Source organism: Bos mutus, chromosome 24 (genome assembly GCF_027580195.1).
Source record: "Bos mutus isolate GX-2022 chromosome 24, NWIPB_WYAK_1.1, whole genome shotgun sequence".
Lineage (NCBI taxonomy): Eukaryota > Metazoa > Chordata > Mammalia > Artiodactyla > Bovidae > Bos > Bos mutus.
This window is the reverse complement of record NC_091640.1, coordinates 61,918,838-61,937,486: the sequence shown is the minus strand read 5'-3', so window position 1 is coordinate 61,937,486 and position 18,649 is coordinate 61,918,838. Positions and strand designations below refer to the sequence as shown.

The 18,649-nt window shown below is 46.3% G+C and overlaps 1 protein-coding gene across 2 annotated transcripts; it reads right to left on the bottom strand.

The window, feature by feature from the left end:
- On the bottom strand, window positions 1-10,094 carry SERPINB13 (serpin family B member 13). 2 transcript variants are annotated; one of them, XM_005910184.2, is made up of 8 exons: window positions 9,930-10,094; window positions 8,720-8,776; window positions 7,323-7,325; window positions 6,236-6,364; window positions 5,693-5,810; window positions 4,031-4,173; window positions 3,438-3,593; window positions 1-403 (listed from the first exon to the last, which is right to left on the bottom strand). In XM_005910184.2, exons 1-8 carry the CDS (start codon window positions 10,092-10,094, stop codon window positions 23-25), a joined length of 1,152 nt encoding a protein of 383 aa, XP_005910246.1. In that variant the 3' UTR covers window positions 1-22. The 2 variants fall into 2 exon arrangements, with proteins under 2 accessions (XP_005910246.1, XP_014338592.1); XM_014483106.2 differs by lacking the exon at window positions 7,323-7,325.
- Window positions 10,095-18,649: the final 8,555 nt, after the last annotated feature.

Here is an 18,649-nt window from a genome sequence, read left to right as displayed (position 1 = left end):
TTCCGCCAAGACAGGGACTGTACTAAGGAGAAGAAAATCGGCCAAAGAAAAGGACGCTGTCGGACTCGTTGTGCCTGATAAAGAACAGGAAAGGGTGATTGCAGTGAAAACGTTCCCAGTCCTGGGCCGGCGTGACGGCGAAGCCCACAGCGGTGGCGGCCGCAGCCTCCGTGCCCGCCTCGGTCACCTCCAGCACCGACCTGTGCAGCAGCCTCTGGGCGCGCAGCCCGGCGCCCACGGGGCTCCCCGCGAGGCCAGCGGCGCACAGCCCCGCGGAGGCGGCCTCCAGGTCATAGCTGCCCGCCACCCGGAACCGGGGCAAGTGCAAGTCCACGGCCCTCTCTTCCATACGCCCCGCGCTGGTCCACTCTATTAACTTCTCAGGAGTTATTTTATCTATAATCTGGTAAGGAGAAAAAGAGGGAAGAATGGCTTGATCATCAGTGCAAATTCAAAACAGTGCAATACTAATGTCAGTCAGTCAGAAATTACTAATATTAGCTTTAGCAACAAATGAAACCAGAAATTTTATTTCACTCAACTGCTATTTATATATATACATATACCAGCTACTTGTCTTATATTTCTATATTTAAATTATCTGTGTATGTATGAAAACTCTATTGCATGTAAATAAATTTTTAAGTCATTTCTTATTCTATCAATTTAATATATATTATTTCATTTTTTACTATTCCCCTTTAATCTTTGTCTGCTGCTGCTGCTAAGTCGCTTCAGTCGTGTCCGACTCTGTGCAACCCCATAGACGGCAGCCCACCAGGCTCCCCCGTCCCTGGGATTCTCCAGGCAAGAACACTGGAGTGGGTTGCCATTTCCTTCCCCGATGCATGAAAGTGAAAAGTGAAAGTGAAGTCGCTCAGTCGTGTCCAACCCTCAGCGACCCCATGGACTGCAGCCTTCCAGGCTCCTCCATCCATGGGATTTTCCAGGCAAGAGTACTGGAGTGGGGTGCCATTGCCTTCTCCATAATCTTTGTCTACATATGTATTATATAATTTATATACTATCTTATATAATGAATATTATAATATAGTTTATACATTACTATATTATAATGAACTTAATTTATAAAATTATAATGAATGTAATTTATATTATATTAATATAATTTATATTTATATAGTTGCAATTACATTGAATATCCACTTTTCTTGTTATAAAGTAAATATATTTCACAGCACTGCATATCTCTAAGTATCTTCAAACTGATAGATATTTCCATCAAGCTGATAAATTCCACCTAACATTCATCCTCTCATTCATTTTACAATCATCTAAATATGTATCAAGTGGATGCTGATAGATACTGTGGATGCAGCATCTATTAATAATAAATTATGATTACTATTATATAAATTTCAAGCCGAGCATCCTAGTGTCTGGCTCTTTTTGCAACCCCGTAGACTCTAGCCTGCAAGCTCTTCTGTCCATGGAATTCTCCAGACAGCAATACTGGAGTGGCTTTCCATTCCCTTCTCCAGGGGATCTTTCCTACCCAGGGATAGAACCCTGGTCTCCTGTATTGCAGGCAGATTCTTTACCGTCTGAGCCACCAGGGATTTAAGGAAGATGCTGCTGATTTGGCTCAGAAAGTAAATTTTATTCTTGAATTATTTCCCTACAGTAATTCCCACAACTGGGCTTTTTGAGTCAGATTATGAATACTTTTAAGCTTGCAGATAAGTGCCTTGTTAGAACAGTAAGTAGTGTGTCAGTCTCATAAAGCTTGCATTCGTCCTGCCATTTTGCTTTCCCAAAATATTTGCCAACATATAATGCTGCTAATGGAGAAGGCGATGGCGCCCCCGCCAGTGCTCCTGCCTGGAGGATCCCAGGGACGGAGGGCCTGGTGGGCCGCAGTCCATGGGGTCGCGAAGAGTCGGACACGACTGAGCGACTTCACTTTCACTTTTCACTTTCATGCATTGGAGAAGAAATGGCAACCCACTCCAGTGTTCTTGCCTGGAGAATCCCAGGGACGGGGGAGCCTGGTGGGCTGCCATCTATGGGGTCGCACAGAGTCGGACATGACTGAAGCGACTTAGCAGCAGCTAAACACGTTTCACAGAAGCAGGAGAGCTTCTAGTATCTTAATAATACAGCATCCATCGATTTATCGAGCACTTTCCAAGAACTGGAACCATTCTAGGCAAGTCTTCATGTCCTAGATCCATTCTGGACTTCCCTAGTGGCTCAGACAGTAAAGCATCTGCCTACAATGCGGGAGACCCATGTTCAATCCCTGGGTCTGGAAGATCTCCTGGAGAAGGAAATGGAGGAACCTGGTAGGCTACTGTCCACGGGGACACGACTGAGCAACTTCATTTTTCAGATCCATTCTAGGAGGTCCCTTAGAGTTGGTCCAGGATGTACATGTATGTGTGTGTGCGCGTGTGTGTGTGTATTCTAACCATTACAACACACACATTAAGAACTGTGGAACTCATTTTATAAATGAGAAAATATTGAGGTTCCAAGAAATTAAGAAACGTCAAAGGGTCGAAAGGCACTAAACAGAACAGGGACTTAAAACAACCTCCCTGTTCTCCAAAGCACAGGCTACTCGCCACATCAGTGTTTTAACTGCAAAGCAGCTTCAGTTTAAGTGTTAGTCACTCAGTTGTGTTTGACTTTTTTCGACCCCATGGACTATAGCTTGCCAGGCTCCTGTGTCCATGGGATTTTCCAGGCAAGAATCCTGGAGCAGGTTGCCATTCCCTTTTCCAGCAGACCATCCCACCCCAGGAATCAAACCCAGGTCTCCCCCATTACAGCAGATTCTTTACTGTCTGAGCAACCAGTGGGCAGGACTAAATCAAGGGATTTATGATTAAGGGTCCTATGGACTTTTATTATGAGTGGAGGTAGGTTTATTTGGGGTTAAAAAAAACACACTGGTGAGTGATGCCGATTATGGGGAGGCTGTGGCATGTGGGGCACAAGGTGTATTGCAAATCTCTGTACCTGCCTCCAAGTTTTGCTGTAAACATAAAATTGCCCTAAAAAAGTCTTTTAAAAAATGAAATGTCTAAAAAAGGAACTCAGAAAGTCCAATAGCCTGTGAATAGAATTCAAAATTGCTGTCCACGCGCATAGGTGACTTTCTTCCCTGGGGAAGAGGGTCTACAGAGATCGACCACTTTGGAGAATGGTGGGTTATCTTTAGAACTCCTCTATGACCTCAAATGTTCATGTTATCTCATCCCCAAATATTTTAGTACTGGTTCTTCTCAATAAACCTGACACCATGTAGTGCTCCTCTTTAGATACCCATCTTTACCTGCTGCAGAGACAGAAATATTTTCTATTTCACCAGCTCCAGATCAGAGCCCTAACTCCAGACTCACCCAGAAACAAGCTCTGGGACCGAGAGCCTCGGGAGGTGAAGGCAGAACGAGGAAGAGGTAAGGCTTTACCTTCTCCAGACCGTCGATGTCATTGGGCAGCAGCACGAACATGCTGAGGTCATGGCTTCGATACGGAAGGCCCAGAATTTTGGCCGGCACGTCCTCCAGGGTCTTGAAGCTAAAGGACTGGCGCTGTGTCATCATCGGCACAGACTTGCTTGTGCTCTGCAATGAGTCAGCAGAGCTCGAGGCGTCAAGGGGCGGAAGGCCACCAAGGGGGCTCCCCAGAATAATTCGCTCAACCTTCGACCATGCTAAAGACCAGAGCCTGGGAATCAGCATTTTATTTATATACACATATATCACTGTTGCTGTGTAGTGGCTAAGATGTGTCTGACTCTTTGTGACCCTTTGGACTGTAGCCTGCCAGGCTCCTCTGTCCAATGGATTTTTCAGGCAAGAAAACTGGAATGGGTTGTCATTTCCTCCTCAAGGGGATCTTCCCGACCCAGGGATCGAACCTGTGTCTCCTACACTAGCAGGCAGATTCTTTACCACTGAGCCACCTGGGAAGCCACATACCATGTACATTTGCTCAAAGATGACTCCAGATTCTACATTTTATCTGTAAGCATATCACATAAATTAATTAAAGAACATACCTTATTCAGCCAAAATTCCTCCTCCTTGGTATTTTCTTTCTTAAACTCCCTGTCCCATTGCCCTTTAAAATAAATTACATTCACCACCACCAGCTTGATGGAGCTGCTTAAAGAGCCGTCTGGAAGCAGGTCCTTGATTTTTTCTGCAAATGAACAGCCACAAGAACAAAATGGGTCCATCTTCAAAATTACAAGTCAGATCTACACATGTCAGATACGATGAACACGGACTTGACCAACCGTTCAAACCTCAGCCAGGTCAGCGCCTGAAGGCTTAGCCAATAAAGAGTTCGCTGGCAGAAATCATAGGAGGTTCTCACTTTGCCCATCTCCAATTTATCCCATAGGATAAACTGAGGTGTGAGGGCTAAGAGCTCAGGCTCTGGAGTCAGATTGCCACTGCTGGCATCCAGCTTTGCCTCTCATCAGCTGAGGGGTCCTGGGTAAGTTACTTAAGCTCTCTGAGCCTCAGTTTCCACACCTGTAAAACAGGAATAAAACCTGCCTCACAGAGCTGCTGAAAGGAATCAATGATTCCCTATGTAGAGAAGCACTTGGAATATTATCCAGCTCATAATAAGCACTCGGAGTTAGCTATTATTATTTTTAACCCATTCATTATAGCTACCTGAGGTTTAGAGATCTCTTATTTTATTGCAAAGGAGCTGATGTTTTATCTCTGGGTTCAGCCCATCCCACTGAAATTCTGAAGAATACTGCCCTCAACCAACCCTTTGATAGATCCTCTTTTATCCCCCTTTTAAAATTTTCATTTCCTTTGAACTGAGTATGAAGAAAAAATGCAATCTGAAATGACAGCTGTCTCTCTGATAACTGGAATTTTGTTTTTTAAATGTATTCTCCCTGGTCAGGGAGCGCGATCCCACAAACCGCACCCAAGAGTTTGCATGCTGCAGTTAAAGACCTCGCGTGCCTCCACGGAAGATTCCACAAGCCAAAACTAAGACCTGGCACAGCCAAATCCTTAAATAAACCCCCCCTTTTTTTTTAATGTATTCTGAAATACTAACACTAAAGTATCAGCACTGCTCTGCAAAATCTTAACATTGCTCTCTGCTATTTCCTGCGAGTTTGGCTCCTACCGGGGCGTGAGGCGGGGCGGAGGAGGCGGGGCTTTGTCGAGTCCCTGCTGCGGACGAGGCTCAAGGCTGCCGCCCTCCGTGCCAGGAGCCCAGCCGCGGACGGCCCAGGCGCGTCTTTAGTGGGCTGATGCTTCTCACTGACCGAGAGAAAGGAGCCCTCTGACGTTTTTACTTATGGACCCAGACTCAGAAAGAAAGGTGCTCACGTAAAAGTCAAATGTGACCTCACGACAGACATGAGCCAGGTATCAGGAGCCCCAAAGTCACTGGGATCCCCAGCTATGCGCAAGTAATTCTCCACTACGTGTCTCCACGAAGTTGGCTTCCTGTGGTCCCCTGCCCAATTCCCTTGGCTCTCTCCACATCTGCTGAGGCCATTCCACTGTCTGCAGTGGATTCCCCCACTCCTTGGCTCCAGTCCCTCCAAGCTGAAATACCCATCTCAGGTCCCTCCCAAAGCTTGTACACCCTTATACCCTATGCAGCGTCCAGCACAGGGCTTCACTCACAGCAGATACTCAGAAGTGTTTTTATGATGAACAATTCATCCATACACTACCATTTGTTTGGCTTTCAACCCAGGAATTAATCTTCTTTCGACTTTCATCTGCTGCATTTACAAAATCAACAGGTTCCAGAGAAGCATGGTAATGTTTTTCAACATAATCTAAGTATTTCTTTAGGAGAAACAGGGAAGGAATAGAAATAGCTTTAAAATTCAATTCATCCATTACCATCATTTCTAAACAAATTTATCTGTACAGGAAGATGACTAACATTGTAAGAAGAGATCTTTTTAGGGCCTGGGTGAATCACTTTGAGTACTTCCATGCATATTTTTGTGCAGGTTCAATACAGTTAAGGCAAAAATCAGATTTCAAGATGAAAAAGAAGCTCCCAAAAGGTCTGGGTATCTGGAGAACAGGTCAAGAGGCAGGTGGGGTGGAGGGTGAGAGGGAGAGATGGGAGGGACACCCCCAGTGATGTGGGTTGAGTCAGGCACTCAAATTAGGCATCTTGCCTCAAAGATCCCAGTCTTAACAGAGTCATTTGGCCATTCCTGAGTACCACTCACAGATGTTGTGAACTCAGCAAAACTCACTTGAAGGAAGAGGTATGTCTTTTCTCCAAACAGTCGGTTGGCTATTTTCAGTTCATAATCATCATTGGGTTTGCTTATCTCACTCAAAACCCTTTGGAGCTGGTGATGTATCTCTTCTGTCTTCTCTAACTTCAAAATCAAAAGAAAAACTCAGTGAGTTATCTTGGCAAAAGTAAACCTAGATTCACCACCCTTCCCACACCAAGAAGACACGGCAGCCTTGGGGGTCGTCCATGAGCTTGGTGTAGGTTCTGGATGCCATTCTTCCTCCACTGGAAACACCAACTTAACAACAATACAAGAAACCCAGGAACCAGCTCAGAGATTCCTGTAGCCCAGAGAAGCATGAACCCAGGACAATTCATGATGCTCCCCCCACCATGCTTCTCCCTGCCACACCTCATGGTGTGATTGGGGGAAAACTCGCAACCCCAACTCCCTGAGGAGAGAAGCGTGTGGAATGTGTGTCCAACACTCTGACTTTTCAGAGGCTGCCTGAGGGACTGGTTTGTATCTTGCCTGAATCTAAGTGTCAAGGGGAACAGGCACCAGGTTGGTCGCTGAGCACAAAGACCATCAACACACACCCTGGTCTGCAGCACTACAAACAAACACCAGGGGGCGCTCCTGAGTAGAACCCCGCAAAGCAGTGAGGTCATTACTGCACTTCGGCGGTGGGTCAGCGGTAAGGACACGCCTGCCAGTGCAAGAGACAAAAGAGACTCCGTTCGATCCCTGGGTCAGGAAGATTCCCTGGAGGAGGGCATGGCAATCCACTCCAGTATTCTTGCCTGGAGAATCCCATGGACAGAATGCCATATGTGAAAAGCCCACAGATAACATCACACTCAATGGTGAAAGATTAAAAGCTTTTCACCCAGGAGTAGGCATCTGTCACCCAAGGTGAACCTTTTTCTAGTTTGCACAAAGACTCTGCACAGGACTGTGCTTGGGAGAGAAAGTGCCTGAAAACAGCCGTAGCACTGATAGGCTGACGAGATAACAGAGCGGCCGTTGGACCCAACTCTGCTGTACACACTCCGCAAGGAAGCCTGACTCCTCATATATGCAGCTGAGCCGTGCAGACAACCTGGCCACGTGGGATCGTGGACCGAATGGCTCATACTGCTGGGGGACTTGAGCCACAATTTAATGAGGGCCTGGGAAAAGGGCTGTGATAGCGGTCATGGCAGACGTGACCTGCCAGGGAGCTCTGTTCACCTCTGAGTGCCAGCCCTGCCCTACGGATTCTGCCACGTGTGCACAGACTGCCGCATGAGTGAGGAATACTGTAACCCTAGAGCCGGAAGAGATCTCAAGAAGTCATTGGTTCTGGCCTAATATTTTTTTGAGTAAAACATCATCAGAGTAGGAAGAGTTCCTTAAAATAAAAATAGAATGTGATAAAAGTGTTAGTCACCCAGTCCTGTCTGATTCTGTGACCCCATGGACTGTAGCCCGCCAGGCTCCTCTGTCCATGGAATTCTCCAGGCAGGAATACTGAAGTGGGTTGCCAGTCCCTTCTCCAGGGGATCTTCTTGATCCAGAGATCAATCCTGGGTCTCCTGCATTGCAGGCAGATTCTTTACCATCTGAGCCACCAGGGAAGTCTGTAGTTATATTATCACCCACTACTACCACAGCGCCCATGGGGTGAGTCACCAGGGTGTTCTGGTTGCTCTACTAGACACTTTACAGAGGCTTAAAGATGAACAACTTGCACAGACTAGCACAGCTGTTAAGTGACGAAGCCAGGATTTGAACTCTAACTCCAAAATGGGCTCCCCAGGTGGCGCTAATAGTAAAGAACTCCCCTGCCAATGCAGGAGACATAGGAGACACGGGTTAGATCCCTGGGTCGGGAAGATCCTCTGGAGGAGGAAATGGCAACCCACTCCAGTATTCTTGCCTGGAAAATTCCATGGACAGAGGAGCCTGGTAGGCTACAGTCCACAGGGTCACAAAGAGCCGGACACGACTGAAGTGACTTGGCACACACAGCTGCTAACTCCAAAACACATTCCCTCTGCTACAGGGACTCTTCAGTCTATTTGCCTCTATGGGTATGTACCCTAGTGGTTAGTGAGCATTAAAGCTGAGGCCTCCTCTTAACACTGGGGTTTATTATTGTATGGTACTCTATAAGCCACATTATTTGGCTGCCGTTGTTATTATTGCTTAACAATAAGTATCACACCTTTCTACCCGTTTCCCCAGGGAAGCCACATCTGCCAAGGCGTCACTGGACGCTCCAGGACGCGTCCTGCGTTTGGTGTTTAGTCGCTGAGTCACTCTTTTGCAACCCCACAGACTGTAGCTCTCCAGGCTCCTCCGTCCATGGGATTCTCCAGGCAAGAATACTGGAGCGGGTTGCCAGTTCCTTCTCCAGGGGATCTTCCCGACCCAGAGATCGAACCCACGTCTCCTGCATTGGCAGGTGGGTTCTTTACCAGTGAGCCACCAGGGAAGCCCATGTCTCCCCACCTCTTTTTCTTCAGCTTTGATTCTTGAGCTTTCTGTGTCTTTTTCAGAGAAAGGCACCTAGGAAGAAAAGAAAAGCACTATGGCCGTTGTGAGAGCAGAGAAAAGCTCACAGGGACCCAGTGCGGGTAAAATGGATGACTGTTAAACAGGCCTCCTTGGTTCACAAGGAGCAGGGCTGTCCCTGCAAAATCCTGAGAAGTTCCGGGCTGTGCGCTCCTCTCACCCCTGCTGGTTAGTCCCTTCATTCATCCCTCCTCGACGTGGCATTCACACCATGTCATTTCCCCCAGGAGCTCTGTCCTCCTTGCTCTACCTATAATTATGAGCTTAATGGCTTTCCCACTTCATGGCAAATAGATGAGGAAACAGTGGCTGACTTTATTTTGGGGGGCTCCAAAATTACTGCAGATGGCAACTGCAGCCATGAAATTAAAAGACGCTTGATCCTTGGAAGAAAAGGAGCAAGCTATGATAAACCTAGACAGCATATTAAATAACAGAGACACTACTTTGCCAACAAAGGTCTGTCTAGTCACAGCTATGGTTTTTCTAGAAGTCATGTATGGATGTGAGAGTTGGACTATAAAGAAAGCTGAGCGCCGAAGAATTGATGCTTTTGAACTGTGATGTTGGAGAAGACTCTTGAGAGTCCCTTGGACTGCAAGGAGATCCAACCAGTCCATCCTAAAAGAAATCAGTCCCGAATATTCATTGGAAGGACTGATGCTGAAGCTGAAACTCCAATACTTTAGTCACCTGATGCAAAGAACTGACTCATTGGAAAAGACCCTGATGCTGGGAAAGATTGAAGGCAAGAGGAGAAGGGGACGACAGAGGATGGGATGGTTGGATGGCATCACTGACTTGATGGATGTGAGTTTGAGTAAGCTCCAGGAGTTGGTGATGGACAGGGAAGCCTGGCGTGCCGCAGTTCATGGGGTTGCAAAGAGTTGGACACGACTGAGTGACTAAACTGAACTGAATTGCTTTGGACAAAGACACTTACCCAAAAGAATCTCAAGCATTTGGGAGCAGAAGGCATGATGGTATTGGAAGAGGAGAAAGAACTTCGCTGATAGGCCTGAAATCGCCCCAGTCAGATGCTGTCTTTTCCTGGCCCCAGATCAAGGGAGGCAGGTTTTCGAGGTAATGCCAGAGTGTTGCCCTAGAGACAAGCCTGTGGCTGGAAAGCAAGGAAAACCCACGCTACCTCCTGCTCCTGGGTGGCGGTGGCTCCTCGGGTCATGGGGGGCAGCATTCCAATGGTGGTTGAGATGCCCGCAGGGGAAAACAAGACGTTGCCTTCATCTGTTTTACTCAGGTCTTTGAAAAGATCCAACCCAAACCAAGTGCTTGCTGGGACCAGTGAGTCCATGATGATTCCAGCAGGACCTGGAACAACAGCAACCAGAACCCGGCACTTAGCCACAGGGCTTCGTGTCGGGGCACCCTCTCCCGCTTCTCTTCGGGCACTGAGCCAGGACGTAGGGAGTTTCACCCTCGCAGCGAAAGGTCACTTCCCAGCCCTGCTCTTGACGGGACATGAATCACAGGGTGTCACCGCACACTCTGGGTTCCTGGGTCCCAGGGAGCAGGGTGAATCCCCTAGAGGCTCTGCTCTCTCTCCTTCTGTCGGAACTGCCCACACCAGCACCTGCCTGCTCGCCGGCCCTCCTGGGCTGGCCCAGCCTGGCCCTCCCATGTCGGGCGTGTCCCACTGCCGAGAACAAGGCCAGGGGCTTGTTCTGTAGGAAGGGTTGGCCTCGAGTCCGAGCAGAGTTCTCAGATCCAGCCTCAACAAAAGCAAAGTGGCCTTCTCTGACGCTGATTTCTCGGTTGCTTCAAATCCAGCACAAAGTGACCAGATACACGAGAGCTCCTAAACCCCAGTCCCTAGCTGCATGCAAACCTGACCCCAGGCTAAATGCTCCTTAAAGGGCAGTGACGCGTCTCTGGTCATGGATTATTAACTGGGGGCAAAAGAGCTTTTTTTATATAGCTTTCTATATTGTTTCAAGCGTATGCAGTGAGTTCATATTACTTTTGCTTATCTCACAAAAGTTAAAGAGCAATTAACATTTACCAAAAATAACTAGAACATGCTTTGTATTTTCTTCTTCACCAGCTAAATCTGCCTGCAATACAGAAGACCCAGGTTCGATCCCTGGATTGGGAAGATCCCCTGGTGAAGGAAATGGCTACCCGGTCCAGTATTCTTTTCTGAAGAATTCCATGGACAGAGGAGCCTGGCCGGCTACAGTCTGTAGGGTCGAAAAGAGTCAGACACGATTGAGTGACTAAAGCTTTCACTTTCACCAGCCAAATTACAACTAGTTAATAAAGAAAAATTTTAAACAAAAATGAGATTAAAGCCAATCAAAAGCCTACTCTGAGGCATTTTTGCTCTCAAGGGCCCATCCCTGCAAAGGCATCTTATATCTGCTGTTTAAACTTCCATGTCAACCCCATGTTTCCTTGCAAGGATTTCTTGCAGGTTCACTCAGAAATAAAATGAATTAACTTACAGACAAGATAACGTTGTCACAGCTGAGTAAACACTGAATTAAACAAAACCACCCCAAGGCGAGTTAGGTACTTGGGATTAGTACAAGAAAAGTACTTCTTTCAAACTGACAAACATGGGGGCTCTCATAACACAGAAATCTCAAGTTGGTGCAGAAGGAACTTACCTGGTTTCTGGAAAGACAGAGGTGACAGGGCAAGGAACCAGGAAGCATGTGCTAAATGAGCAGGTGAAGTCTTTAATTTATAGCTCTCTCTGCCTCTCCCTAGTCATCATGGCTCGCATTTCCCGTGAAACAAGCTTTGGTTTCTCAATGGCTATTTCCCTAATAAAATTAGCATGCAAGGGTTACAACAAAACTGAGGATTGAATTTTCTGTTTCTTTCCTTCATGATCACGAAGTTCTGCACTTGAAGTTGTCAGCAACTGTGTGGTGAGTAATACACACCTCGACATAGAGGAATAGAGCTTCAATTCTCACTTCTCCAAAGTCTCTCAGACATTCTTTTAGGGGCCCAAGCATAAAGAGATCTAAATTAACCAGATGACAAAATAAGACTAAAAGCAGGAATACACCCCGGGACGAAAGGGACTGGAATGACCAAGAGAAATGAATTACGCCCCATGCTGGGGGTGGGAGCAGACAGTGATAAGGGGGCCTCCCTCCCTGATACTATGGGGGACCCTCTGAAAAGAACCATTCAGTCCACTGGTTTTCACCCTGGATGCACAGCAAAATCCCCTGGGAAACTTAAAAAGAAAATCTGTGGCCAAGTGACCCCGCCGCCCCCCGCCCCCCACCACCAGACAACTGAGTCAGCATCGTTAAGGCAGGAACAGGCGTCAGAATTTTTATCACCTCAGGTGATCCTGGTGTGCAGCCAAGGTCGGGAAGCGCTGGTTTACAGGCTGGGTGAACATCTGAGAGCATACTTCCTAACGTCAGACGTACAGAGCGCTGTCCTGACAAGACCAGACCCTGCGATAAAGTTAACTTCTCAGTTGCGTGACTTGGGGTTACCAAATGCAAAGGAAGAAGTAAAGTATGAAAGCTAACTTCCTAGAAAAGAAAGAGAAAAGGTACTGAGGAAAACTGGAGAGGCAACACACACACCACTCCCGTTCTCAAGGATTCTGCCCATTCATTATGAAACGTCTCATTTTAATTCACTTACCGAACGTTTGTCGAGAGTTCACTGTGTACCAGACCCGGGTTGTTATTGTCTTAGTCACTGAATCGTGTCCAACTCTTCTGCAACCCCACAGACTGTAGCCTGCCAGGCTCCTCTGTCCGGGATTTCCCAGGCAAGGATACTGGACTGGGTTGCCATTTCCTTTTCCAGGGGTCTTCGAGATCTAGGGATCGAATCCAAGTCTCCTGCGTTTCCTGCATTGGCTGGCAGATTCTTTACCACTAGCCCACCAGACACTGGAATCAGTTCAGATCAGTTCAGTCGCTCAGTCGTGTCCGACTCTTTGCGACCCCATGAATTGCAGCACACCAGGCCTCCTGTCCATCACCAACTCCAGGAGTTCACTCAGACTCACGTCCATCGAGTCAGTGATGCCATCCAGCCATCTCATCCTCTGTCGTCCCCTTCTCCTCCTGCCCCCAATCCCTCCCAGCATCAGAGTCTTTTCCAATGAGTCAGCTCTTTGCATGAGGTGGCCATAGTACTGGAGTTTCAGCTTCAGCATCATTCCCTCCAAAGAAAACCCAAGTGCCAATAATTCATGAACATCCAACAAGCTCACTGATTTCAGGAAAACAACGTTGTTTTTTAAAACGCATTCGGAAATTACACCTCCAAATTCCAGCCTTTCCTGCCACCCCTAGGGTATTCCTACTGGCTCTGTTGGCTCTTTAGATGATTCTCATTGGTAAAGTGTGTGAGGATTCGTCGCCGTTGCCAAGCAGCGAATCCTAGAAGTCCATCTCAGCTCTTCCCTCTCACCTGACTGTCTAAAGAAGCAGCTTAGTGAAGCAGCTGCTAAGACCATGGATAATGTACGTACCAATCTCAATGTTCACAATTTGCTCAATGCAAACAAATTAAAAAAAAACACTAAAAAATAAAATAAAATGATTATTTTTATTTTAATAAATAAAATAGCAAAAAAATATTTGAGCTGGCCATAGTGCTCTATGTTTTAATATGTCCATCAGTTGATATCTCCTAATCCCTTTCTCTGTGACCCTGGACTCTCGGTTCTAGTTCCCACTTATCTCCATAAGCCCCCTGCTTTCTCCTAAAGCATTTTTTCTACCACCTCATTTTTACAGGAAAACCTGGCTTTACCCTGAAGATCACCACAGACCACAAAGTCTTCGCCTGGGACAACCACTCTCATCTTGCAATCAGGAGGTGAGGTCCCCATTCCTTGCCTCTCTGCTTACTTCTGCTTCTCCCAAGCCTTTCTTCCTTCAGTCACCTTCAGAGTGACACCTTCAGGGTGTCCTTTAGAGATGGCCCCCATCTTGCTGTGGCATCCTTTCCCCCTCCAGAAGCCCCCTTGGTCCTTGTCACATGTCTTCCTGTCCCCCTGCCTGCCACCACCCCTCTCTGTGTCTTCACGTGTGTGTCAGTGACCCTCACCTTCCCTCTGGCTTGTAGCTCATGCACAGGGTCACGCTTTGGATGCTACCATCAGCAGGAACTGTTCCTGCTATAAACTGCTGAACTCTGCAATTCCTCCCTTGGGTTGTGTGTACGCATGCTCAGTACCATCAGTTGTGTCCGACTCTGTGATCCCATGATAATCCATGGGATTATCCCGGCAAAAATACTAGAGTGGGTTGACATGACTTCCTCCAGAGGATCTTTGGACCCAGGGATCAAACCCGAGTCTCCTGCAGATTCCTTTTGCAGGTGGATTCTTTACCACTGAGCCACCAGGGAAGCCCTCCTCTCTTTGGCTAGAGATCTCATTATTGTTTTCTCTAAACCTAATTGTCAATGTCATCACAACCTCCAATTGTTAGACCCTGCCCCAATCCCATTTTTCTGTCAGTTTCTTCCTTCCTGTATCAAAATGATCCTAAAGGTAGGAAATAGGTGGATGATTAGAAAATAGGAGAATGCTTTCTATGCTTAGGAGTGAGGAGAGGAAGGAATTAAGCCCCAAACCAGAGCACTAATGGTTTCCCGCCGCCCCTCAAGTTTTGGCACAACTTCCACATGTCTATTACTGATACTGCCTATAAGATTCTCATTCTTCATTAAAAGGCATGGATGCTCCTGGGGTCCCAGTCAGATTGCTTCCCCCACTGCTCCTGCTGCCGAGCTGCTGTTTTGCCTAATAGTTCATAGTCACTCTTTTGTCAGTCAAATGACTTCCAGCTCACTGGAAGCTACCTGCCCGGGAAGCTAGGCAGCAGCCTGCCCCCAGCCAAGCCACACCTCAGGTGTGACTCACCTGCAGAAGGGTAAAAAGGACAGATGGGTCCCTTGTGTCAGAATGAGGCCAGTTTTCTAGTGCAGCGTGTCCTCCAGAGCCCCCAGAGGGTCACAGAAGCCGGCCTCCACTGGAGACCTCAGGGTGGTTAACTTGCCCCTTACCCTGCCCTGGTTCTCTCTGAGGACCACTCCCCTCACCTCCACCCCCCAGAGGACCTGAATAAGCCTCTCTGTCTTTGGTTCTACCCATAGGACAGCTCACCTGAGGCAAGCCTGTTTTAATTATCTAGCCAAGCCCTTTCACTCTTTTTTGCTTCCCCCAAATTCCTTGGCAAATCTTATATATATAGTCTCCTTTAGATAAACTCTGTATCAGCTTATCAAGGTCTGTGAAGAATCCTCCGGGGACTTCTCAGAACTGGGACATTAATGGCTCAAACGTTGGAGTCTTCACACATTGAGTAGGAATCACACTCATACTACATGTTCTTCAATGGAGTCAATACACAGAAAGAAATGGAGAGAGAGGAAAAAACAGTATTCTATTTGTGATCAAACAAAAAACAAGTGTGTCTGCTATCACTGCTTCCGTTCAAAACTGAACCAAATCATACGATACCACTTATATGTGAAATCTTAAAAAAAAAAAAGTACAAATTAACTTTTTTACAAAACAGAAAAAGAGTCACAGATGTAGAAAACAAACTTATGGTCTCCAAGGAAGGAAAGAGGTGTGGAGGAAGGATAAATTGGCAGGTTGGGACTGACATATGTACATTATTATTAATATATTAAAAAATCACCAACTCAATGGACATGAAATAGAGCAGACTCCTCCCGGAGACGGTGAGAGACAGAGGAACCTAGCCTGCTGCAGTCCATGGGGGTCCCAAAGAGTAGAACTTGACTTAGCAATTGAACAAGAACACGACACACATATATATATGCACACAATCTAGTAAGGACCTACTGTACAGCACAGAGAAGTCTACTCCATACTCTGTAATGACCTATGTGGGAAACGAGTCTAAAAAGAGTGGATATGTGTGTGTGTGTGCAAGTGACGCACTTTGCTGTACAGCACAAACTAACACAAAATTGTGAATCAACTCCATAAAAATTAATTTTAAAAACTGAAGTAAAGAAACTTTAACCACAAACAATTGATAGATCAAATCATTAAAGTCTCAAGACTCAAAATGAAAAAACAGAATAATCATTTACAGAGGAACCCACACATACATTATAAGAATTGAAAAGTGAGTTTAGCAAATTGCTGACTGTGAGGTCAATATTTAAAAAATCAAATATTTTAATATACTAGCAACATACAGTTAGAAATTGAAAATTTCTTAAATGTACAATTTAAAAGATTATCAAAAAAGCATCTCATATTTATTAAAACTGAAAAATGTGCAAACCTGTAAATAGAAAAATATCAAACATAATATAAAAATATTAAGAAGATTTAAGCAAATGGTGGGAAATATTTTGTGGTTTGGAAGACTCAATACTGTAAAAATTTCAATTCTCTCAAATTGATTATTATAATTTCAATCAAAATCCCAAGAGGTTTCATTTTTCAAAATATTAACCAGCCGATTCTAAATTTATATGGAATAGCAGAGCACCAAGAATAGCCCAAGTGCTCTTGAAGGAGAAGAATGTAAGGCCTGTTCTATTGGAGGGCAAGACTTGTCATTAAATACTTAAATGTGGTTTTGGCAAAGGGTAGGCCAGAACAGAGGAGGGCATGGCAACCCACTCCAATATTCCTGCCTGGAGAATTCAGTGGACAGGAGCCTGGTATTAGAAAAGACCCTGATGCTGGGAAAGACTGAGGGCGGGAGGAGAAAGGGGCGACAGAGGATGAGATGGTTGGATGGCATCACCGACTCCATGGACATGAGTTTGAGCAAGTTCCAGGAGATGGCGAAGGACAGGGGAGCCTGGGGAGCTGTAGTCCATGAAGTCACCAAGAGTCAGACATGGCTTAGCAACTGAACAACAGCAACAATTCTTTTAAGATTTATTTGTTTATTTTTGACTGTGCTGGGTCTTCACTGCTGTTCATGGGCTTTTTAGCCATGTCTAGTTTTTTGGCTCGTCTGGTTTTGGCCAGCGGAAGCTACTCTGTAGTTTCAGTGTGTGGGCTTCTAATTGCAGGAGACATGGGTTTGATCCCTGGGTCGGGAAGATTCCCTGGAGAAGGAAATGGCAACCCACTCCAGTATTCTTACCTGGGAAATCCCATGGACAGAGGAGCCTGGCAGGCTACAGTCCGTGGGGTCGCAAAGAGTCAAACACAACTGAGCAACTAACACACACATTATATTTTTAGCTCCTAGTAGTCTTCTTACATTTCATTCCATTCTTTCACATCTTATCACAGCTGACTTCAGCTCCAATTCCATAAAGGTGATGCCTCCTTAAATCTGACTCTTCAGGCCCAAGTTGTCTACACCCCTCTTCTGGCTCTTGTCATAGGAATTTCCTGAAGCCTCATAGCTTGATGTGGCCCATCCGTATCTGGCACTACTTTTTCCTATAACCCTGCAGGTTTTCCCCGTGTATTCAGCCTTGGACGTGGGCTGGTTTATTCAGAACCCACGTGAATTGACAAAACCTGCGTGGACTTCCATCAGCCTCACTGTCATGCATTTGGTTGCTTCTTAAATCCTTTTTGCCATTTGTAGTTAAAACATTCTTTGATGCACTAATATGGATATCATTACTTATAAGCAAAATTGTGCATTAGAATAAGAGAGTTTTTAAATCAGATATTAAATATGGAGAATATACTGGTAAGAGGTGTGCAAATATGGGGATAAATTTTGTGGAGATGGTATTAAGAAGAAAAGAATAAGACAGTAGATTCGGAAAAGCAAGAATACAATGTTAGCAATGTGAAGAAAGAACAACTTTGAAGCTGGCATTCAACCTTGGAGCAAAGAAACCCATGGAGGCAACCGCTCAGCTTCCTTTCCCTGTCACCACTTACGGGACCTGCAGCACAGATTAAGGACATGGTGGTTTTATTAAAAGCCACACGTGCAAAAGAAGTAAACAGCCATCGGGGATGAAGCACTAGAAGTTCTGGCTCACCCCAGTTTAAGGGGAAACTGAAGAGCAACTTCAGGCAGAAATCTGTAAGAAAAATGTATGCAGTCAAAGAGAACTTGAGTTGCACTAAGATGAAACAGACAGAACCTGTGAAGCAGGGAGCGCCAGGGATGCTGTTAGTTACTGTGCTCGTGGTTCTCTTGCCAGAACATCGAGAGTAGACGTGAGTGAGTACATTTTTGACGATGTTGTCTCATGTGTCGGCCTGCAGCGTTGTGGACGGAGGAGACCTTGGACCAGAAGTGCTGATCCCACTCCCGACTCGCCAGCCCTGGCTGGCTCTCTGGCCCCCACTGCAGCCCACCAACCACCGGGCCCTCACTGCCTCCGGCTGACATACTGAAGGGTCGCTCATGCTGGTTTGAGAGTAGAAAAGAGAGTCAGAGGGCTTCTAATTTTGAGCTTAATTCCCCAGGTCTCAGGGGTTCCATCTACTGTGGTTCTGTGGTTCTGTTTCCTCAGATGGCCTGACTCTGACACGCAAAGCAGAGAGGTACCATACAAACCCAGCAACATCTCCACCAGGGCTCTTCTGGTTTTGTTCCCCCAGAAGGACTTCACTTGGAATGACTACACTGCCTGGACGGGAGAGCACGCTCCTGCCCTCGCCTTCCTCTGAGTCAGACTCGGGAGCTTCATCCAGTCTTCAGTGGTTTCAGAAAGAAAACAGATTTGTTTTAACTTTTTATTTTGTATTGGGGTATAGCAGATTGACAATGTTGTGAAAAGCAAAGGGACCCAGCCATACATATAAGAGTATCCCTTCTCCCCCAACTCCCCTCCCATCCAGGCTGCCACGTGACACTGAGCAGAGCTCCTGTGCTCTGCAATAGGTCCTTGTCAGTGATCCATTTTCAACACAGCAGTGTGTACACGTCCATCCCA